Genomic DNA, 15,168 nt, shown 5'->3' with positions numbered 1-15,168 from the left:
AGAAGAAATTTTTACCATCTTTACTGATGTTCTAAGGACAACGCTTCATGATTGTGAAATCGACATGGTCATCAAATCTATTTTAGCTCCTCCCCTGGAACTAGGTTTAAGAGCAATTGTAGATATATCCTAAATGCAAGAGTCTTTGATGTACACCTACCTTAGAATGCCAGGTTATAGACAACCCTCGTCTATTTCAGTAGATGTTCATTTCAGTGTTGACTGCTCGAGGGAGAGAGACAACTGTATTCATATCTATGTTATTACTGTCCTGCCTCAATGACCTTTCTTGGTTATGAATTAGCCCACTGACGTTGTGTACAATTCTCGTCCATTTCGGTGAAATGTACATCTCGGCCTGTCTGTCACAGAGCTATCTACAACCCCCAGAATTAGCCTATTACTGAATAGGAGGGGAGGTCACCAGAATCTTTGCAGAGCAAACTTAGGCAACTAGGCTTTACATACCAGTACAAATACCTTGTGTTTGATTTACAACGCGGATGGTTACGTTGGGTGGCTTTATTTGCCCAATTTAGACTCTTTTTGCTGAAGAGCTACATCGGTCAGACGCTATTTGAAGGTTTATGTTGTGTCTTTACTTTTATTGTTTTGTGTACATGATTAGAGATGTTCCTATCCCCGACGCGATTTGAAGAAATTGACGACGATCATGAAGAAACAGAATTCTGGGAAAATCCACTGGAGATTCGTACAACTGGATTTGTACCCCTGCATTTTGTGCCACTGGTGTGTGTTGTAAGACAAGCTTATAGAAATGTATCAGTATTATCATTGCTTTGTTTTATTTGAAATAGTTTAACCTTTGATTTACATTTGTATTCTCAATGGTTAATTATGTATATATATGTACAATCTAGGAAATGTACAATACTGAAATAGATCTGTTATTGTGGGAATATAGTTGAGGTTAGAGGTTCCTCATGGTTATAACTCGTGACATTATTTTGTAAACACGCTTCAGTTGTAATGTGAAGTGTTGACAGGGTTGTAAAGAAATACCTCATTTAGGAGGTATTCTGACATTTGGGAAAACTTTCTAGCTTAAGGCCCAACCTTCAGACAAACAGACTTTTTGCTGGTTTAGACTTGTTACCGGCTTGTTAGTTTCAGATGTGGATTGCTTGAGATTTCGAGTTATCGCAGAATTATGTATTGAAGAAAACAATTTTCTATGTCATTGTGTGAAAAAACATCTTGGAGTTGGGCATGAAGATTGATTGAAATTTATGACTTCTGTCAAGTATGGATAATGACATCAGATTAACAAACGTCAATATATGTGTCGTCGATTTCAATCTTGTTTGAATTCATTGCATTGGATACTGAGGATTGTGGCAAACGTTGGATCAGAAATTTAGTCTATTTCATGTTGATTGCTCCAAATATTTTCAGAGACCTTTTTAATGGTTTTATTGTGTATTATTCAGAAGTATATTGAAAATAACGACTGTGCTTTGGATAGTGCTGGAATGCTGAATTCTGGAAAGGATCTATGCATCTTAGGAATCAGTTTCAAAAATTGACTTTTTACAGAAAAAACAGCGTGAAGAGTGCCATATTCACAGGAATATTCATGAATTTTAAAAATGGGAAACAAACTTGATTGACAAGGTGAAAGTGACCAGTTCATGTCAATCAGCCAAGAATGGTCATTTTACGTGAAGTATAACATTAGAACAAATACTATATTTGTTTACATATCGAAATTGAGTGTTGTTGATATCAATCACTCACATCAAGTCATTGAACAATGAACGGCTTACGCCATGAGCTGTTTGCTGGATACCCCCTGAACGAGACCAACAACCCTTTTGTCGGCTTTGTACATGCAGATTTGCAGGTTTGTAATGGACATTGCTATGTACACCCAGGTGGAGGAAGGTATTTCGGTCGCTGTCATTCCGTTTGTTTCTTGCTTTTCTGTTACATTTTATTTTGAGTGGATAAACATTGCAAGAAGGATGAGAAATTAGTTCTCTTTGGTGGTTAGGTTTTTCTCTTAACTTAGCTTATATTACTGACGAAGGTGACTGGTTTAAATATTTTGCTGTGCATTGATACTTTCTGTTTTTTTACAGTTATGGTAAATGGTATTTGGTATGGATCAGTTTATCTATTGTTTTATAGATAAGTGTGCCCTACATATTGCAAAACTTAGAAATGATTATTATAGTAATGCCGCATTTGATTAAAACACTTAGTTTGTGTTTTTGTCGAAACTTGTATGTCAAGAGTTTTGTAGTAAATTTACCGCAAGCCAAACCATGGCCCATGCATCTAAATGACCCATGTGACCTATGCATCTAAATGACCCATCTGACCTAAGCATCCAAATGACTGCATCTAAATGACCCATCTGACATGTGACCTATGCATCTGAATGACCCATGTGACCTAAGCATCCAAATGACTGCATCTAACTGACCCATCTGACATGTGACCTATGCATCTAAATGACCTATGTTACCTATGCATCTAAATGACCTATGTGACCTTTACAGCTGAATGACCTATGTGACCTTTACATCTGAATGACCTATGTGACCTTTACATCTGAATGATCTATGTGACCTATGCATCTAAATGACCCATGTGACCTATGCATCTAAATGGCCCATGTGACCTATGCATCTAAATGACCCATCTGACATGTGACCTATGCATCTGAATGACCCATGTGACCTATGCATCTTAATGACCCATGTGACCTATGCATCTAAATGACCCATCTGACATGTGACCTATGCATCCAAATGACCTATGTGACCTATGTGACCTTTACATCTTAATGACCTATGTGACCTTTACATCTTAATGACTCTCACTTGGGTCACTCACTCTCAGTAGTCCACACCATGTGTAAAAGTGTATCATACAAAAGGCATGCATGTAAAGTCATGTAATGCTAAGACTTACATATGCATGTGTACATGAAATAGTCAGTGAATGAGTTGGGTTTAACCCATGACCTACGTCTCTCATAAAAGGGCCCACACATTTCTGGAAAATTTGTAACTAAAGAAATGTGTAAAACATGAAGTTAAATCAATATGGCCTTATCTTACATCTCATACCACAATGTCAACGGGATGAGTAATGAAAGAAGTCCTCCACTTAAAATCCTTACTATTTCAAGTCAATGTCAAATTGACATGATGTTCGCGAAATGACATTTACAGGAACAAGATTCTAATGTCATCAGTTGGTTCTGCCATATGTAAAAAAATATCGGAAAGAAATTCTTTAAAAACAGGTTCAAGTAATTACAACTTTACACCATGCAAATGCTAATGAGGTCCTTCGTTTGTCAATTGGTAAATAGTTTGTTTGACACATGTTAAAGAGTTGAAATGGACACGGAAATGTACATACAGGTGTTGGTAGGTATTTCGCTGCTTGCTATGCATCTCACTCGAGAGCGACATTTCGCCACATTGTGATGGTTTTAGCACTTCATTTTCTAAATCTTTTTTCATCCAGGTTTTCTTCAGAATATGTTTTTGTTGACCTATTATGTGAACACTGTTAATCTTTAATTAGACAACATATGTGGTTATATTTCATCAAGTAGAAATACTAGAGTAAGTGAGTGAGTTTGGTTTTACACCGCTTTTAGCAATATTCCAACAATATCACGGCAGGGGACACCAGAAATGGGCTTCACACATTGTACCCATGTCGGGAATCGAACCCGGGTCTTCGGCGTGACGAGCGAATGCTTTAACCACCAGGCTACCCGACCGCCCCAGATACTAGAGGCTACACAGGCAATTCCCTTTGTTGAAAACAAAATAGAGTTTTGCGGTAGTGTGAAAATCAGAAAATCAAGAAAACAAGATATTAATTTCATATGAACCCTGACAATATTTTCTTTTTCTACTCACCCACTCACCCACCCACCCACCAACTCACTCACTCACTCACTCACTCACTCAATCTGAATAGTGAGTGAGTATATTTTTACGCCACTGTTAGCAATATTCCAGCAATATCACGGCAGGGGACACCAGAAATGAGCTTCACACTTTATACCAAAGTAAGGAATAGAACCCGAGTCTTTGCCGTGACAAGCGAATACTTTATCCACTAGGCTAACCCTGAATCTGAAAATAACCAGTCTCCAAGATCAATAGGGGTTAAATCATATCTTAACACCGCATGAGTCCACCTGGCCCTGTTTTACACCTCAGGTCGAGCTGATGAGTTATGGAAGGATCCACTTGACATAAAATCCCAACTATTTCAATGTCAAATAGCTTAATTGACATGTTTTTGACATTAACAGCTACCAGTTTATAATGTCATTGGTTAATCACTTTCATGCATAAAAATAATACTGGAAAATTCCTTTCAAAACGATTTTAAAAAAATTAATATTTTCTAAAAATATTTTTGGCAAGTAGTTTTAGGAACATGTTTTCATTGACCTATACAGTGAAGTAATTTGCCTAGATTCACAAATTTCTAAATTAATAAATCATGGGTACAGTGTAATATATATACTATTTTAAAAAATTAATAATTGTTTTTCTCGTGAAGTTGAACACTGTAAATTGCATGTGATTCTGTGGCATTTTATTGGCTAAACAAGCTAATATTTTTATAAAACCCCAAAACATTATTCCATGCCCATTAATGAATGTTTTCATTGACCTATACAGTGAAGTAATTTGCCTAGATTCACAAATTTCTAAATTAATTAATCATGGGTACAGTGTAATATATATATTATTTAAAAAAATTAATTATTGTTTTTCTTGTGAAGTTGAACACTGTAAATTGCATGTGATTCTGTGGCATTTTATTGGCTAAACAAGCTAATATTTTTATAAAACCCAAAAACATTATTCCATGCCCATTAACGAATGTACTTTTCCTGATTGGCTGATATTAGAATTGCTAGTGCTTAAAATTTGTGTTGCATATTTGCACTGAGCGATGTCACACATTCATATTGTTCTGTTTTTGTGTGTTGATTATTTAATAAGCAGGGTGTGAAGTTATTATTTGATGATGTATTTGTTTATAAGAATATGTTTTTGGTCCCGTTAAGATCCTGGTAGTTGGGTCTTCAACAACCCATGCTTGCCGTAAAAGGTGACTATGTTTGTCGTAAGAGGCGACCAACAGGATCAGGTGGTCAGGCTCGTTGACTTGGTTGATGCATGTCATCATATCCCAATTGCCCAGATCGATGTTCATGATGTCAATCACTGGATTGTCTGGTCCATAATTTACATTCCAATGTCATATAGCTGGAAAATTAGTGAGTGCGGCGTTAAACACCAAGCGAACAAACATATGTTTTCGTGTTTATGGAGTAAGAAACATGAAAAACAATTTGCACACTTTCGTGGGTTTATGCCGTGTGCACACCAGTTTTTAAGTTTATATCTCCTCAAACGCAAACAGTATTGAAGAAATTGTGATTAATTTGAGTCTGTGTGTAACTTATTCACAAAAGTAATATAAGCAATGTTTTAAACTGAGCAATTGTTGTAAGAAAACATTATCCTAAGTTGTGATTTATTCCAGTCTGTGTGTAACTTATTGACATAAATAATATAAGCAAGCAATGTTTTCAACTGAAAAATTGTTGTAAGAAAACATTATTGAAGAAATTGTGATTAATTCCAGTCTGTGTGTAACTTATTCACAAAAATAATATAAGCAAGCAATGTTTTCAACTGAAAAATTGTTGTAAGAAAACATTATCCTAAGTTGTGATTAATTCCAGTCTGTGTGTAACTTATTCACAAAAATAATATAAGCAATGTTTTAAACTGAGCAATTGTTGTAAGAAAACATTATCCGAACTTGTGATGAGAGTGTGAAACTTATTTACAAAAATAATATAGGCATGTAATTAATTTTACTAAAAATTGTAGTATCAGAGTAATTTGAAAATGTATATTGTAAAATTTAATCATTCTGGATTTAATTCTCCTCCACAAAGACAAAACTAAGCAAATAATTGACCAGAAAAGAAGCTGTTTTATTCTCATTGTGAAACAAACCATGAAACACACCTCCCACTAAACATTGCTCGCAGACGTGAGGTAGCTCGTAATTCACCTTGATATGGCAAGGTGTCAAGAACGGGCTCTTAATAGATACTTTGTAACATTGTAAGCGTTTATTGCATGGAGATATATATTTCAAACACGTATATCACATGACAATATGACCTGTAAAAGGGGGACACGGCTTGACCAGTTGCCTTGTTGGATTCAAGACTCGTTTGTTTGTAACCACTCATTCTGTGATGTATATCAACCTAGAAGTTTGTGATTACCCTAATTATACAGGGATAATAAATGTTGGCAGGTTGACAAGTCTTTCGTTATAACGGCTAGAGGCCGAGGCTGTAGGATGATCACCAGATTTAGTGTCGTCCCCCTTGCGGTGTGACCAATTTCTCTCAGTTGTGAGTGAGTGAGTTGGATTTAGCGCCACTTAAAACAGTATTCTGAACAGTATTATCACGGCATGTCAGCCTAATGTGGGAGGAAAGCCCGAAGTGATGCAGGTCTCAGATGTTAACCACTTCGGTGAAACCTACGAACATGGGTATGGTGCTGAGGAACCTAGAAACATAATCAGGGCGAACCGGGATTCGAACCCACAATCATAGGTTTCTGGCGTGCCCAAGGGATGCAACTCTGAACAAAGAATTGCGGCGCCTTAGACGACTGGGCTGCCCGTGCCCCCGTCATGGTAATAACTTAATCTTGGTTTAACGTGGGGCTTGCAGGTCGTGTGTAGATCCTATAGAGACCCTTTGTAGGTTGTGTGTAGATCCTATAGAGACCCTTTGTAGGTCATGGGTAGGTCCAGTGATACAAATTATCAAGTTAAGTTAATATTATATGATGAACTCAAATGCCTTGGTTGTTTTTTTCAAGCAACTTAATAGACAAATTCAAAAAGTCCTTTGGATACACATTATGTTATGTAGTGTTGTATTGTTGCTGATAACATGCTCGTATGTAACACGTTGTAAAGTAATGATGTTAGGACTGAATGCACGTCTGTGTCTGTGTTTCATACTTAAAGTATGTTGTAAGGACGAATACACTTTTAACATGTAATTGGGCCAACTATAGCGAAAATTTAATACCTTAAAGAACGCCAGATGTTTTTCCTGTTTTTCCACGCAATTAGGATATGATGACATACATCGACCAAGTCAGCGAGTCTGACCACCCATCCCGTTAGTCGCCTCTTACAACAAACATAGTCGCCTTTTACGACAAGCATGAGTTGCTGAAAACCTATTCTACCCCGGATCGTCACGGGTCGTAACAAGAAGTAATGACAAAAGATAGTATAGGTGATTAAGGGGTGGTGGTTTAGTCAAGTGGTTAAGCATTTGCTGATCATGCTAATTCCAGGGTTTGATTTCCAACATGGGTACAATGCGTGAAGCCCATTTATGGTGTCTTCCAGTCTGACATTGCTTGAATAATGCTGAAGTGCAAAGTGCAACACCATCCTCACTCACTCACTCACTCACTCACTCACTCACTCACTCACTCACTCACTCACTCACTCACTCACTCACTCACTCACTCACTCACTCACTCACTCACTCACTGAATCTGAATAGTGAGTGAGTGAGTATATTTTTACGCCACTTTACGCCACGGCAGGGGACACCAGAAATGAGCTTCACACTTTATACCAAAGTAAGGAATCGAACCCGAGTCTTTGCCGTGACAAGCGAACACTTTATCCACTAGGCTAACCCTGAATCTGAAAATAACCAGTCTCAAAGATCAATAGGGGTTAAATCATATCTTAACACCCCATAATAACAAGACAAGAAAGATGTGATGATGAGGACCCCGCGATAACAACCAGTCAGTCGTGACGAGAAATTCGAACATGTATCTTGATGTTCTGTGTCATAAGCTATTGCCTGGGCTGTACAATGGAGGCTTAACTTAAATAAATTTTTATGTCAAGGTATTGATCTTCGCCATTCAGCCAGTCCCAACCTACTTATGAAACATTCATTGGTGGGCGTCGCCAACCTCAATACCTTCAACAGGTGCTGCTTTTCAAAGCTTTGATGTCAATGACGACAGTTACGCTATTAGACCAAAGTTATAAATTTTACTGAGATCACATGAGTTACTGTTGGTATAAATGAATGTTTAGGTATATTGACAGCAATAGCAGTTTCCCTTACATTTTGAATTTCGAGTGAAAAAAAAAATCTTTTGTGGTTCAGTGATCAGAAGATGAATAAAATCGTATTGAGTTGATTTGTGCAGTGGTGGATGAAATTGATTGTTATTTGTTTACATTTTGTAACACGGTGTGAACAATATCCATGACAGAAATCTGTTGTCATATTGGAGCATGCATGTCACAATGTTTGATATGAATAGTTTGTATTGACTTTCGTCAATGAATGTGAGGCGTGTGTACACTTTGATTCTTGTCATACTTTTAGAGTTAAAAGTTTATGCATTTTCAGTGTGTTTCAATATATGACCATAGTTATTCTGGTGAGGAGTGCAACACACAGTCTTCCCAACTAGATGGATAACGGTGTAAGAATCTACATCGAAACATCATTGAATGCAATACACAAGAAGTTGATATTCATAAAGTTGTATGTTTTCTTAGTATATATTGACTTTGTAAAGTTTATATTTGTTTTAATTGCTTTGCTGGGTTTATGGAGATTCTGTGTTAGTATATATTGAGTTTATAAAGTTTATACAGTAAACCACGGTTATAACGAACTCCAAGGGACCATTAATTTTAGTTCGTAATAACCGTAGTTCGTTATAAGCATATATAGAGCATGTATGCAACACATGGCCAGGACGAAAAAATAAGTTCATTATATCGGTCAGTTTGTTTTAAGTGTGTTCGTAACCGTAGTTTGCTGTATTTGTTTTAATTGCTTTTCTGGGTTTATTGGGATTGTGTGTTAAATATTGCATATGGGAATAATAATGATTAATGATTAATAAGATATACATAGTTTAAACATACTTTTTGGTGAATTTTTGTTTTATGAACCTTTTTTTTTTGTAAATCAACCATGATATTTTTATGCCTCTTGACCAAGTGAAACTTTGAAAAAAAAAAAAGTGGTCTGGCCACATAAACAGAACTAGCAATGAGGTTTGTTGTTTTTGCAATCCCTTATGAAGCTTTTATGAAAACATTCAAATTGGGGTGAGTTGTCAGTTATTACGATTGGTTTGTTTGGAAATTTGTAAAATATTCTGAAATTAACACAAGCAATTTGTTTAACATTTTTGCAGGGGGACAGTTGAAAGGGAAAACTGTTGCAAATGATGTTGCTGATGATGAATAATGATGATAATTATGATGAAAATATGTGAATTTGTATTGATACATTCATTAAAAAAATAATTATGATTGTTGTGGCATACATTGGAATATGATGAACACTATCTCTCTGGGTTTTTTTCAGATATTTAAAACAGCTGGGAATTGATCAAGTTCTTCAACTTTTCTTAATCTTTGATTTGATGTTTTGCCTTTTCTGTCATCTATCCACTGACATAAAGATTCTGACAATTCTGATTTCAGACAAAGCGGGAAGAGCGAGAGAAGGAGAAGTCATTACAGAAGAAAGTAACTGAGTTACAAGGCCAGATACAGAGGTTGGAGAGACGGATCACTCTTCTCCGCACAGAGAACGAGACACTGGTCAGTATACTTCCCAGGGAGCTGAGATAACAAACACATTGTATGGATTGTCAGCACTACGGATGTGGAGAGTTTCAGAACAGTTATCCATAGAGTATTGTAAAATGCAAGATATATTTTTTATTATTTGCTTTTTGCAACAAATCCATAACAGAGAAAAATGTGTTTTATCTGCTACATGTTAACATTCTTACATTGAGTTATGAAGTTACTTTACTGAAAATGTTTTACAACTAAAGTTATCATAACACTTTAATCTTAATCAATTAAGTGATTATTATGTCAGACCAGTATATGCTACTCAACAGAAGTTAAAGAACACTCTGTTCTTTCAAACTATAGTTACTCTGTAATGGCAATACAGATTACTGTATTTGACGTAATAAGCGCCCAGGGCGCTCTCAAAATTAGAAGTAGGCGGCTCTTATTAGAATATAATTTTGGTGAGAGAAAAACAGAGTTGAAAGATTGTAAATTTCGTGGTTAATGCTGACAGCCTGAAATGATACAAAAGAAAAGTCAGTGCATATTATACATGACAGATATATTTTGTAGACTTTAATTACCCATAATTATAGGTGCATATAACACACGAGTGCGTATTATACACTAATAAATAAGTGTACATTGATCAATCGGAAGGGGTGGTAATTGAAACGGTTTGTTCACTAGCCAAAATATTAGCAAATATCGCCGTGAGCGCTTATTACGTCGAATACAGTAACTAGTGGTATGAAGGGATCAGTGTTCTTGACCTTATCTTGAGTAGTATATTTGCTTGTTTTACAGAGGAACCTATCCTTACTGTTTTCAAAAGTCAAAAGATTTTTGCAAAAACATTGATATAAAGATATAACAAAAAATGTATTTTCAAAACAATGCAAAATGTTAACTTACTCAAAATTGTAAAGTAAAAAGTTAAGAACTTAGAAATGCTGTGTTTGTTTTGAAATTTTGAAATTCTTTAGGTTTATGTATTCTTTAAAACTTTAATTTCAAAACTGTGAGGATTAATCTTGGGAAAGATTTACACCCGTAACCTCTGCTTCAAATTTTGACTGGGTTATGACACCTTCCCCCTAATTAATAGATTATTTAATTATTCTACCAGCAGGGATGGGCAGAAGTTTTACCTAGTCTTGCCCTTTTAGAAGGATTATACAAAATTGGGTTATTTCATCGAATTCATCCATGTGTTTTGGTGTGTGTAAAATACCCTCTCTCTGCTGCACCATGGTGAAAGGCTTAGTGGTGGCTGGCTTGCTTGGGAACAAACACCTATCAAGGGACTGAAGTGCATAGCTTCACCTTTCAATAGAAGGCCATGTTCTATTGTCCATGAGCATTCTTCTATTGTTATGCTTTCAAAGGACTGTGTCAGATTTAACTGCCTGACTGGTCTAGGCTTTTAGGTTTAGAATATGTATGTTTGGTTGATTATTTCTAAATTATTGTTTTGGAAATTTGGTTTGTTTGTTTTGTTTCCATCATTGGTCTGGAACAAATTTAAATCAGTTTAATTCAATTTTGAAAAGCTTTACAAGAAATCATTGTATTCATGGTTGATGTCAAGGTTGAAATTGATGTTAATTTGTACGACTTTGAGGTAAATGAACTTTATGTTTTTGTTTGGGGATCCGATTATCTCAAATATTGAATCTTAGCGTATCTTGTGTTTGGTGTCTCCTTGGATTTAAGGGAGCAGTGGGGTAGCCTAGTGGTTAAAGCGTTCACTCGTTATGCTGAAGGCCTGAGTTCGAGCCGACCAGCCCTTGCTTTAGCCCCTTAATGCTGAGCGCAATGCAGGGTAACAAGTACCATCTTTTGATATCTTTTGGTATGTCATGACTGGGGATCGAACCCCTACCTTCCACTCCCATGATGAAGATTCCGGGGTAGAATAGGCCTTCAGCAACCCGTGCTTGCCGTAAAAGGTGACTATGCTTGTCGTAAAAGGCGACTAACGGGATCGGGTGGTCAGACTCGCTGACTTGGTTGATGCATGTCATCAATCTCAATTACGTGGATCGATGCTCATGATGTCAATCACTGGATTGTCTGGTTCAGACTCTATTATTTACAGACTGCCGTCATATAGCTGGAATATGGCTGAGTGCGGCATTAAACAACAAACCAACCAACCACTCTCCGGGTAGATGCTCTATCCACTTTGCCATGGATGTGATTTTCTCTGGATATTGAGATTGTACATTATATCATATTTGAAAATATGAAAACTTATGAAATAGTCATTTTTAGAGAAAATAAGTTTGAGACATTTTGAAGAACGTTCTCGTAGGTTGAGGAGAATTTTATATAGGCTTCCATTTTCAGTAAGATCTGCGTTTAGGTGAAGCAAGGGAAATAACTCTGTATGATCTAATCACAAACTGACTGAAGATGAGGCTGTAAAATCACTGCATATTTATTGATATCGAGGCAATCAGTTTTCAGAATACTGGACAAGACCTACAAAACTGGTTTCTTAATAATGTAACAATAATATATTGTGGGATGATTTTTCCCTGGGACCAGTCTGCCATAGGATACAATACCCTACATGGAACGCATGCATTGAATGTTGAAGTAATTGGCCTCTGACAGCCACAGTGACTTCAATATTCCTTGACATGAACCCTGCTTCAGAAGCATCACAATCATAATCGGTGCTTCAGATGACCAATGGTTCCGGGTCATGACCCCTTGACAAACACAAATGACTTTTCATTTGTGATCAAAATACTGTAATGGTTAAAGCATTCATTCAACATACTGAAGGCCAGAGGACAATTACCCAGTTAGGTACAAAGTTTTGGTTTTGGTTTGTTGTTTTACGCCGCACTCAGCAATATTCCAGCCATGACGGCGGTCTGTAAATAATCCAGTCTGGACCAGCGATCCAGTGATTAATATCATGAACATCGATTCACGCAATTGGGATCGATGACATGCATCAACCAAGTCAGCGAGTCTGACCACCCGATCCTGTTAGTCACCTTTTACGACAAGCATGGTCTAGGTACAAAGTGTGAAGCCCAGTCCTTGTGCTGTGATATTGCTGGATTATTGCTGGAGTATTGCTGTGGTATTGCTGGAATATTGCTGTGATATTGCTGGAATATTGCTGGAATATTGCTAGAATATTGCTGAAATATTGCTGTGATATTGCTTGAATATTGCTGTGATATTGCTGGAATATTGCTGTGATATTGCTGGAATATTGCTGTGATATTGCTGTGATATTGCTGAAATATTGCTGGAATATAGCTGTGATATTGCTGTGATATTGCTGGAATATTGCTGTGATATTGCTGGAATATTGCTGTGATATTGCTGGAATATAGCTGGAATATAGCTGAAATATTGCTGGAATATTGCTGTGATATTGCTGAAATATTGCTGGAATATAGCTGTGATATTGCTGTGATATTGCTGGAATATTGCTGTGATATTGCTGGAATATTGCTGGAATATTGCTGTGATATTGCTGGAATATAGCTGTGATATTGCTGGAATATTGCTGTAATATTGCTGAAATATTGCTGGAATATTGCTGTGATATTGCTGGAATATTGCTGTGATATTGCTGAAATATTGCTGTGATATTGCTGGAATATTGCTGTGATATTGCTGGAATATTGCTGTGATATTGCTGGAATATTGCTGTGATATTGCTGAAATATTGCTGGAATATAGCTGGAATATTGCTGGAATATTGCTGTGAAATTGCTGAAATATTGCTGGAATATAGCTGTGATATTGCTGTGATATTGCTGAAATATTGCTGGAATATAGCTGTGATATTGCTGTGATATTGCTGGAATATTGCTGAAATATTGCTGGAATATAGCTGGAATATTGCTGGAATATTGCTGGAATATTGCTGTGAAATTGCTGAAATATTGCTGGAATATAGCTGGAACATTGCTGGAATATTGCTGTGATATTGCTGAAATATTGCTGGAATATAGCTGTGATATTGCTGGAATATTGCTGTGATATTGCTGAAATATTGCTGGATATTGCTGTGATATTGCTGGAATATAGCTGTGATATTGCTGGAATATTGCTGGAATATTGCTGTGATATTGCTGGAATATCGCAAGAAGCAACGTCAAAGTACTCACTGGCTCACTCATTTTTGTTATGACCTTCACCAAAGGTCAATTTTATTTTTCATGACTGAGGCTTCCCTTATCACTATTTTTTTCATTAACTCCTTTATTTCCTCCCCTCCATGTAACTTTTTTATTTCTCCCACCCCCAAAGGTAGGGGAGACATATTTTTTTGGCTCGGGTCCTATTCTGAGCCCTAACTTGAAAACTGTTCAATGTTTTTCATATGCACTGCTGATCAGCTCATCTGGTGCCTTTTGCTATTTTGAAATTTTTCAAAATTTCACTTTTTTTTCATTTTCCATAGAAACTAACATAACATAAAAAAGTTCGAAAAATTTCATTTGTGCAGTTTCGTCTAAAATTTGTTTCAATATTTTTAGACAAAACTGCACAAATGCATTTTTCATCAAAAAATTTGACCAAAATTATTTGGAAAAAACTTGTTTTAGTAAAATTATCTATAAGACTTTTTTTCATCCTACAGGTAATATTTGTAAAAACATTCCGTGATCCATTTTGAGAAAAGAATAAACTGATGTCAACTCTTGAAAAAAAGACCTTATTCCCTTATCCCAACTTCTGACATTGATGTAAAATATCTGTGATCCAACAAATCCCAAACTAATTGCTTTACCATAGAAACTATTCCTGACGTGAATACATGACACTTTTTTATTGAGTAAACTTCCTGATCTGTTTCAGAGAAAACAGAAAGATGACCACAAACCACTGGAAGAAAAGATCAAGGCCCTCAAGAAACGCAATGCTGAGCTGGCAGCCATTGCACGGAGGCTGGAGGAGAAGGCGAAACATTTACAGCAAGAAAATACAAAGGTTAGAATAATAATAGTTTTAATTTGTATTTGAGAGACTTATTTCCATCTTATTCATTTTCTGCGCCTACATTTTCCAGCCATAAAGAAGACGATCGACTCACTGAAAGGTCAACAAAGCCATAAAAATGTACTGGGCATCTGATCCACCTTTAAAATGTCCTTGTCTTTTATGTATCTTTTTTATCTGTATCTATGGTGCTTTCGAATCTGTATTGGCACAAATTATCTGAAATTATTTTTGATAATTATTATGTTGTTCCTCGAAGTCAAGTCCTAAAAGACAGGGGGGCGATTCGCTGTGTGACTATAATCACTATTTTAGATTCTAATTCGGGGGCACGGGTGGCCCAGTTGTCAAATGCGCTGCGATTCACTGTGCAATGTCACATCCCTTGGACACGCCAGAAACCCATGATTTTGGGTTCGAATCCTGGTTCGCCCCAATTATGTTTCTAGGTTTGTCAGGACCATACCCGTGATCGTGGGTTTC

General features: G+C 36.5%; 1 protein-coding gene across 12 annotated transcripts in view; it reads left to right on the top strand.

The window, feature by feature from the left end:
- Nucleotides 1-15,168, top strand: part of LOC124145761 (RIMS-binding protein 2-like) — a 322,306-nt gene that overhangs the window by 66,127 nt on the left and 241,011 nt on the right. For 11 of the 12 annotated variants that reach the window (XM_046515668.2, XM_046515666.2, XM_046515665.2 and 8 more), the window contains 2 exons: nucleotides 9,604-9,723; nucleotides 14,545-14,676. In XM_046515668.2, coding sequence (XP_046371624.2) covers nucleotides 9,604-9,723; nucleotides 14,545-14,676 — 252 coding nt within the window. Of the gene's footprint in view, nucleotides 1-280; nucleotides 1,865-9,603; nucleotides 9,724-14,544; nucleotides 14,677-15,168 lie in introns of those variants that run through there. The other variant, XM_046515673.2, reaches the window with a different exon arrangement.

The sequence above is a fragment of the Haliotis rufescens genome, unplaced genomic scaffold, assembly GCF_023055435.1.
Source record: "Haliotis rufescens isolate VD_foot unplaced genomic scaffold, xgHalRufe1.0.p SCAF_21, whole genome shotgun sequence".
Lineage (NCBI taxonomy): Eukaryota > Metazoa > Mollusca > Gastropoda > Lepetellida > Haliotidae > Haliotis > Haliotis rufescens.
The sequence above is the reverse complement of the archived record's forward strand: the minus strand, read 5'-3'. Positions and strand labels throughout refer to the sequence as shown.